Here is a 9,129-nt window from a genome sequence, read left to right as displayed (position 1 = left end):
TCAAAAGAACATAGTAATCTTTTAATACTATTTCAAATTTTCTCTCTCTCGCTGATGACATCAGTTAATATTAGGGGGAATATCCCGTTAACTAAGGTAAACTAATGGAAAACTAAAATGATAGTAGTCCGTTAAATAAGTAATAAATAACTAACGCATGTGAAGAAAATAGGGTCATACTGTAATAAGTTAAAAGTACATTTATAAAAATAAAGAAAATAAAGATATTTTGATAAAATTATTTATTACTTTACTTAATCCTTGTAAAAAATTAAAGGGTCAGTTATTTATTACTAGTTTTCAATGGTATTGAAATATAGAGATTAGAGAGTATCTTTGATTTGAAATATTAAGTGAATACTACTTGCCATGTAATCCCGTTTCCTTCTCAAGAAAGTATCAGCTTAAAACAGAGTTTAATGGTCGATATCACTTTGTGCTAGCTAGGGAGCGGGGCAGAAGATGAGCATGCATATAGTAGCAATAAGCATGATAATAATAATAAGTCTAACATTAAAGTTGCATGAAAAGAGAAATACATGATGCATAAGGTAGTTCATGTTACTGGTATGCTCCGGTACAGCGGAGCATGCAGTGCAGTTTGAAGCTGAGGAGTAATTAAACAGCTAGTTGGAGGAAGGAAACCAAGGACACACCTGAGAGGCTGACACAGTGTTTATTTAATTTAGTATTATAATATGATGTCCTCCAATGGTTGTTAAGGAAGGGTGTGAGGCTTCTCGAAATCCTCGAGACTGGTGGGGCGAAACCAGGCCTTCTCCTCCAGCGCATCAGAGTGAATGGCAGAAGCAGTTTGGTCACCTCCTCCGGGGGGCCCAAATACCCCAGTCTGTGGATGTGGGGCCCAGTATTTGCCGGATTGTGTTGCCGCCTGGATCACATCGTCTGGGACCTGCCCAGACTGGATCTCATCATCAGGGTTCTTGTCGTACACTGAGCCGCTACTGTATGCTCCCCTCCTGCAATTAATTCAATCATCACTCCTTTGTATTTCATGCAATCAAATAACAATGACCAATATTTACCATATTATTATTAGCTATACTCACTCCACTATCCACGTCGTACCACTTGTATAGTTTACATATCATGGTTAGGTGTCGACAAAACAAAAAGTTGACCAGCTTATCGAGATTTGGACCACCAACCGACCCAGCTACTAATCGCAATTAAAGTATTCTATACGCATTTTCCACGCGGGTCCATTGTTCGTCCATGAAAACAAAACTTTAAAATACAACATGATCATATTTTATTAAAATTTAAACAATTATACTTTTAATATTAAAAATTCATTTAAAAGATATTCGATGAATATATTGGTATTATTCACAAAGAAAAATAAATCTCAAATTTTACAAATTGATATATAAAGAAAGAAAAACAGACACCAAATTTCTTAAAAACACACTTTTCAAATTAATGACATTGCAATTTGCTATCGCAAGTCGATTTGAAAATAGAAAAATCATAATAAAAAAACTTCATAACCATCATCACACTCATTATATAAGTCGATTATTCAACTCCAAGATTAGAACTTGGACGGGTTGACAAAACAATAATAATAGTTTTTAGCAGCCAGTCCCATGACATCATGATTGGGAAAAATAAACATAAATTGATTGAAAGCATGGAACTAGCGTCTGTTCTGACTTCTGAATGTTAATAAGTACAGTTAACTGGGTCTGGCACTGTTAATTGTTCTAAATGTTATTTGTTCAATATATTTGATATTTGGTATACGGGAAGTGTCACTTCGCATTAGCAAATACTCCTATTTGCACTATGGACGGACATTATGCCGCTATTATAGCTAATAATTCAATAACAGAATAAGTACACAAATGTGTTTATAAACAAAGTTCTAAAAGAAAGAGAAAGCTCAATGTACTTTTATTTGGATTCGTAATAATAGTATAGTTGCATATCAGAATAATTATATATCACTTTTAATTAACAAACATTAGCCATTCAATTGATGTTATCAATTAAAAAACAGACTATATATACAAAAGTTGCGCGCATGCGCCAACATAAATAAGGGTGACAGTGTGGAAATATCGACATTGGGGTACAAATAACAAAGAAAATTAAAGTCACATGAAATATAAAGCCACACGAGTGATAACAACAAACGAATTCAAAAGAAACTGAAAACCGTGAACTTGTAAATCTTACCATTAAAATTTAACTTTAAATGTTGATTTATTATGTACGAAAATAAATAGAATGGATGAGATTGATGCTGGAGCAGTTCAACTTATAACTACGGAGAATCAAAATCCGTATAGAGCCATAGGTTTTTAATCTGAAGAGAATACTTAAAAAATGTTAATACGTAGTACGGATAGAAAGATCCGCTAACTAAAAGGAAGTTCTTGGCCAGATAGAAACAAAACAACCCATGGTTCCTTTCTAATCTTCCACCATCAATACTAGAGGCCCCACCTACCAAAGGTTAGCCTTATCTTATCGTTTATATATTTTCCACGTCCATAGAAATTTTTTCATGCAAGCTAAATTAAATTAGAACAAAATATCTATCTTAAACAATAATTATCCATCTTGGTGATTGAATTATGGGTAAAATAAACCACCAACTGCAAGTCATAGTTCTTTTAAAAATCAAAGTAATTAATTTCTTATTTATTAAGCACAAGTTGAAGGTAGACAACATTTACCCTAACGGATAGAGAAAGGCACAAATTTATATTGCACAGATTGTCGATTAAAAAATAACATTAAAATTTATAACAGTAATAACTAATTAATAAAAGTTGGCATAATGTTGCAAAGTGAAAAGAAACAAGTTGATATAGTGTCCCAGGGTACAAACACTCACGGAAAAGGAAAGGATGGGGTGGGTGGGATGAGGATGATGAGTTGGAAAACAATTATCCTCATTTGTTTTTCTTTTTAGTTTGTCTTTCACCTCCAACCACGGACTCGATATTTTCCCTTGTCAAATCATACGTTTCGTACACATCCAGAAAGATAAAGATAACAGCGACCAAGGAAGAAGATGCTTTTTACTTTTTTATTCGTTTTAATTTATGCTCAATGCCTCTCGGAAGGGGGAACTTGAAAAAAAAAAAAAAAAAAACAAAAACAAAAACAAATAATGAAGAGGTATGGAGGCGCCAACTGAATCAACAAAGGGGATGGAAGATCATGTCATCATATATATCGGTGCAGGACAATCCAAGATGGAAGGAGATAGGACATTCCACTACAATATAATATAATAAAGGCAGCACACAAACCCAGAAGATGATGTCACCCAAAAAATGATTAGTGGAATCAATCAAATAAGGTATGGGAAAGATTATAAGCATTTCGAGAGATAGGATAAGAAAAATACAGTTTCCATACGGATTCTTGCTTGTACAGATGAGTTCAGCAACCGCGTGTATAAATTTTCCAGCAAAAGGCAAAAACCAAAAAACTGTGTATATGTATGCGGGAAAAAAAATCGTAATATTAGAAAACGACATAGTGATCTCCGAATGATCATGAATTACTCTTCGCTATGAAGAGCCGTACGAAGCGTGAAGCAATCAGTAATTATTAGAAAAAATTAAGTCCAACAAGATTAAAAATAAAATCAAATTAAAATATACAAGAGGTAGAATACTCATCCATTGAGTTAATTTTTGGATTAAGTTAAACTCATACTTTAAACATCTAGTTTATTTCAACATACTTAACAGAATTCATAGCTCAGATCACAAAAAAATAGATCATAAATTAAAGTCACAGTTTGATGAACCAACTAACTAGTACACAATAAGTGGCATCATGATCTTAGTAGATAATAATGGGACAAAAAATTTACAGAATAAACTCGGGAAGCCAGAAAAATCATAACATTAGCAAGCATCACAACAATTAAAAGAAAAAAGAGGGAAAGGTAAGTGAAGAGGAAAAGGAGAACACCTTGAAGTGAGAGGAGGTGCGTTGGAAGTCCAGATCCGGTTGGCGACTCGCTTCCCTAAGGCGGTGATCCCTCGGCTACTGGAATTGGCGGCCATACAATAAGAGAGAGAGAGAGAGTAGTGTATGTGTTAGAAGTTGTTTGGTTTGTGATGTGTTGTTGGTTGAAAATGGATATATATTTATACACAAAAATAATGACAAGAAGGGTGGGGTGGAGGTAGACACAAGACAGGTGCTGCAAATGCCCCTTCGCTTTTCGTACCTAACACGTACGCATAACAGTCCTTCTTAACATTTAACGTCCCGTTCACTTCCTCACCCACGCCGTTACTCTTTTTTTTTTTTTTTTTTTAAAGGCACGCACGCTCTTAATTAGAGCCAGATTCTTCAAGGTATATTTCTATATCTTTCTGTAACATTTTTCTATTAGTAATTTTTATTTCTTATCCATAATCAACATTATATGTATTTTCTTTAGAGGAATATTAAGATATTCTTCTTTTTTAAATGTATTTCTTATCCATAATAAATTTTAAAAGTATATTTTATATTCTTAAGATATTGCCTTTTTTCCCCTAAAATTTCTACACAAAGAGGTGGGAAATTGTTAGCTTTTGGTAATTCGTTGTCTCATATGTGTGTAAAAGTGTTTTTTTTATAGAAATTAAAGAAAGACTCAAGAAATTACGTTTCATTTAATCAACTGAGTTAAATTATTAGAATATTTAAAACAAGTTAAAATATAATTTTAGTATTTTACTCACAAACAAATATTTTTTTATATTTATAAATACATATATAATATGCCTTCCAAAAAAACGTATATAATGTTCGAGTATTACCCATTTATTAAAAAAATAAAAGATATATTACCCGTGTCCGGTTACTAATGTTGCTATAAAGGAATAACGCGTCTCAGACACGAATAGTGGAAAGGAATAATGGAATATTCTGGTTTCAAATTTTAAATTAATGTTTCGTGTTTTTTCTTCCTCAATATTCAATTTCTGGTCACTGGTGTCTTGTCTTCAGGTCTTACTATTTGTTTTAAAAGTTATAAAATTAAAATTATGCATTATGGTTCAATAAAAATTAATTTAAGTAAATTTTAAATGTAGAGGTGTGAGAGATAAATTCCCGTTGAACATTTGGAAAGCGGAATTGAGAGAAACAAACGTCATATCGCGAACTTGTAGGCCGCGGATTGGTTACTGGTTAGTCATACAAAGTGCATTGACAAATGTCAAACGCTAGAATTAGAACGCAGTAGTTGCCCAAACAAGTTGAAATTTTATTCAGAATTTATTCAACAATACTTTTAAATTATTTTATTAATTTTTATATTCTCCACTACGAGTAACATAAAAAGAAATAGTAAGTTTCTCTAACATGAATTTCTTTTTTATCTTTTGGATTTTTTTATCGCTTGTATATTCTTTTACAAATAATTAATTCTATAATATCCTTAATTACTATATAATCACTATAACTAAATATGATAATGTGTTTTTATAAATTAAAAAATATAGATGAAAATCAATGAAATATATATAGATGGGAAAATAAAGAATATAGTGGTGTAACATGACATTAATTCCTACTTGAGAAAATCTTCTATTATAAGATATAATGATAAGTAACTGATAATTTTTTATATAATTAATAATTAATTAAATGATAATTGATTGGAAATAATTGATAATTCATTTGGAACTTAATTTTATAATTGAATATATGGAAATAAATATTGATTACAACTATCATATTAGGTTATGTGATTTATATCGACACATTAGACGATTCAGTTTATTATTTTTTTGTTTTTTAATTAAAGTCCAATGATATTTTTGCAAATCTAATATTATTATTTTTAATTTAATGTTTTACTAAAATATATTTTTATTTCTAATTAATTCATATTTTTTATGATTCTAAACTTAGTCTTTATTCCCCGCGTATTTTCTTTCTTATTAACGTCAACAGTATACCACTTCCTGTGTGTCATGCTTCATACCTGACCATCCACTGTGGTTGCAAAAGAGCTCTTGTTTTCGCATTTCCTAGGCAAAAGTTGAGTGTTATTAATATAGTTTTTCTTTGTCTTAAAAAATAAAATACTCTAATTATATCTAATAAATTGATCTCGTAACTATCTTTTATCCAACTAGAACAAGTATATTTAATAAAATTTTATTAGATATATTTGTTCTAATATGAAATAAAACATATACTTATTTTGATGTTGAATAAAAAATAATTATGAAATTAATTTATTAGATATAATTAGAGCATTTTTTTTAAGTCAAGGAAAAAATATATCAATAACACTCAGTTTTTGCACACAAAATATAAAGATGAGAGCTCTTGTATAACCATGGTTAGTGACCACATAAGAGACATGATGCACGAAAAGTGTTTTAGTGTTAATGAGGGTGAGAAATATTATATGTAGAGAAGAAAATATTAAGGATAAAATCATGAAGAATATGAATTAGTTAAGGATAAAAATGTATTTCAATAAAACATTAAATTAAAAAAATATAGATTTACAAAAAGAACATTTGTCTTTAATTATAAAAAAAAACAAAAAATAAATAGATTAAATGGTGTTATATGACCATGTAACTCACGTGATATTACATAATCTAATACATAAGTCACACTATTTAGCTTTTGGCATACATATTTGATTTATTTAATTGGGTTATTAAACCTACCACACACCATTTGTTAGGCCATCAACAACGGTAGGACAAGGCATGCACGCAACATGAAACGTTGATAGGACATATATAAAGCACGGAGCCTCGACAAAAATTCTTCATCAAACAAAAGGCTCTCGATCCTCTCTAGCTTGTTAATTAATTGTCTCATATAGATGACAATGGTCGTTTATTTTTATCCATGCCTTGTTGCGACAATCATTTGTTTCATGCTTCTTCCTTTTTTACACATCTCAGCCACTGAAGGCAACGATGTGGGATTCAGCGTTAACCTGATTCGAAAAAACTCTTCCCATCATGGCCATGTCCTCCCTGCTCTACGTCGTCTAATGGAGATGGAGTTATCAGCTATGGAAAAAACTGTCTCTCCACAATCCCCAATATATGCTTACCTAGGTCATTATCTCATGGAGGTCTCTATTGGAACTCCACCATTCAAAATCTATGGCATTGCGGACACGGGCAGTGATCTCACATGGACCTCATGTGTGCCATGTAACAAGTGCTACAAGCAACGTAACCCCATTTTCGATCCTCAAAAGTCCACCTCGTATAGGAACATATCATGCGACTCAAAGCTATGTCATAAACTGGACACAGGCGTGTGTTCTCCTCAGAAGCATTGCAACTACACCTATGCCTATGCATCTGCTGCAATAACACAAGGCGTTTTGGCGCAGGAAACAATCACACTCAGCTCAACCAAAGGGGAAAGTGTTCCTCTCAAGGGCATCGTGTTTGGTTGTGGACACAACAACACGGGTGGTTTCAATGATCGTGAGATGGGTATCATAGGCTTAGGAGGAGGGCCAGTGTCATTCATTTCTCAAATAGGTTCTTCTTTTGGAGGGAAGAGGTTTTCACAATGCTTGGTCCCATTCCACACTGATGTTAGTGTTTCTAGCAAAATGAGTTTAGGTAAAGGGAGTGAAGTGTCAGGGAAAGGAGTGGTTTCTACACCTTTGGTTGCTAAGCAAGACAAGACCCCTTATTTTGTTACCTTACTAGGCATTAGTGTGGGAAATACGTATTTGCATTTTAATGGTTCTTCATCACAAAGTGTTGAAAAGGGTAACGTGTTCCTTGATTCAGGAACACCCCCAACTATTTTACCGACCCAATTGTATGATCGATTGGTGGCTCAAGTGAGAAGCGAGGTTGCGATGAAACCCGTTACGAATGACCTGGATTTGGGTCCCCAACTTTGCTATCGAACGAAGAATAATCTTCGTGGGCCTGTGCTAACAGCCCATTTTGAAGGGGGAGATGTAAAATTGTTGCCTACACAAACCTTTGTTTCACCAAAAGATGGTGTTTTCTGCTTGGGGTTTACTAATACTAGTAGTGATGGGGGTGTTTATGGTAACTTTGCGCAATCAAATTACTTGATTGGGTTTGATCTAGATAGACAAGTGGTGTCTTTCAAGCCAATGGATTGCACCAAACATAAATAGAGTCATGCCTAAGACGACCTTGTGTCATTTACCAATAACAGCTATAAAAAAAACGACACTTGTCTTCTTTTTTTCCCCCTTTAGGAAATAAAATTATCAGGCACAAGGGGAAAACGAATACATTCAAGATTGGAAATTTGTGTATGATTTCTTTATTTTATCAATCTCTTCGCAGTATCTTTTCAGCATTTCTTTTCTCATAAATACAAATGTAAATGGTACAAAATTCACTCAGTTGCTATCTACTATCATCTGAATAAGAAGAGAAACACTTTAATGGAGTTTCCCTTAAGTGACATTTAAATGAAACTCATTAGAGTTGCTGAGTACAGTATTTACTTTTATAATATCATAAGCAACTTAAAATATATTTAATCAGTATAATATTTGATTTCAATATTTATGCTTATTATAGCTTATACTTAATTAGTAATATAATTAAATATATTGTTAGTAAAATTGACTGTCCAACGACATTTAAAATTATATTTATTAAATATATAATATATAGTCAAATTAATTTATGATTAAATATTTCAATATTACATTTATTAATTTTTAATCTACATAATATATATTTAAATTGAATTAATTTTATTATTTACAAAAAAATTAAGTACAATATTTTTAAAATAATATATATTCAAATTAAACTATCTAAATAAATATTTCACTGATTAAATATAATACATTATTAATGAACAAAAAATTAGAGATAAGTTATCATAATTTATATTTATATTTTATACTATTTTTATCAATTAAATAATTCTTTTAGACAATACAATTTTTTTAAATATATTTAAAATTATTTTATATTTATTTAATTTAAATAAAGAATTTAAAAAAATATGTACTGTCAACATAAACAATTTATATGGTCAAATAATAAAAAATTATTCATTGTATAATTCATTTTTAAAATTATTATGAAAGCAATAAACTTATAATACATAATATTTATAATTAATTAAAAATATAAAAAATACTTA

The 9,129-nt window shown here is 31.2% G+C and overlaps 2 protein-coding genes across 2 annotated transcripts; one reads left to right on the top strand and one right to left on the bottom strand.

Moving 5' to 3' along the window:
• Positions 1-452: 452 nt before the first annotated feature.
• On the bottom strand, positions 453-4,113 carry LOC100500211 (uncharacterized). The gene is made up of 2 exons (NM_001251621.2): positions 3,961-4,113; positions 453-980 (listed from the first exon to the last, which is right to left on the bottom strand). The coding sequence occupies exons 1-2, from the start codon at positions 4,053-4,055 to the stop codon at positions 719-721; spliced, it is 357 nt and encodes a 118-aa protein (NP_001238550.2). The 5' UTR covers positions 4,056-4,113; the 3' UTR covers positions 453-718.
• A 2,202-nt stretch (positions 4,114-6,315) lies between these two features.
• Positions 6,316-8,315, top strand: LOC100814140 (aspartic proteinase CDR1). Its single transcript, XM_003538615.5, has one exon. The coding sequence runs from the start codon at positions 6,839-6,841 to the stop codon at positions 8,135-8,137; it is 1,299 nt and encodes a 432-aa protein (XP_003538663.2). The 5' UTR covers positions 6,316-6,838; the 3' UTR covers positions 8,138-8,315.
• The last annotated feature ends 814 nt before the right edge of the window (positions 8,316-9,129 follow it).

Source organism: Glycine max, chromosome 11 (assembly GCF_000004515.6).
Source record: "Glycine max cultivar Williams 82 chromosome 11, Glycine_max_v4.0, whole genome shotgun sequence".
In the NCBI taxonomy this organism is placed as follows: Eukaryota; Viridiplantae; Streptophyta; class Magnoliopsida; order Fabales; family Fabaceae; genus Glycine; species Glycine max.
This window is presented reverse-complemented; position numbering and strand designations above follow the sequence as displayed.

What these genes read in the sequence shown, in the direction of transcription:
- LOC100500211 (NM_001251621.2), bottom strand. Translation starts at nt 4,055, where the DNA reads ATGGCCGCCAATTCCAGTAGCCGAGGGATCACCGCCTTAGGGAAGCGA. An exon ending in GCACCTCCTCTCACTTCAAG is followed by an intron (nt 981 to 3,960) that starts GTGTTCTCCTTT and finishes AATTAATTGCAG; the next exon opens with GAGGGGAGCATACAGTAGCG.
- LOC100814140 (XM_003538615.5), top strand. Translation starts at nt 6,839, where the DNA reads ATGACAATGGTCGTTTATTTTTATCCATGCCTTGTTGCGACAATCATT.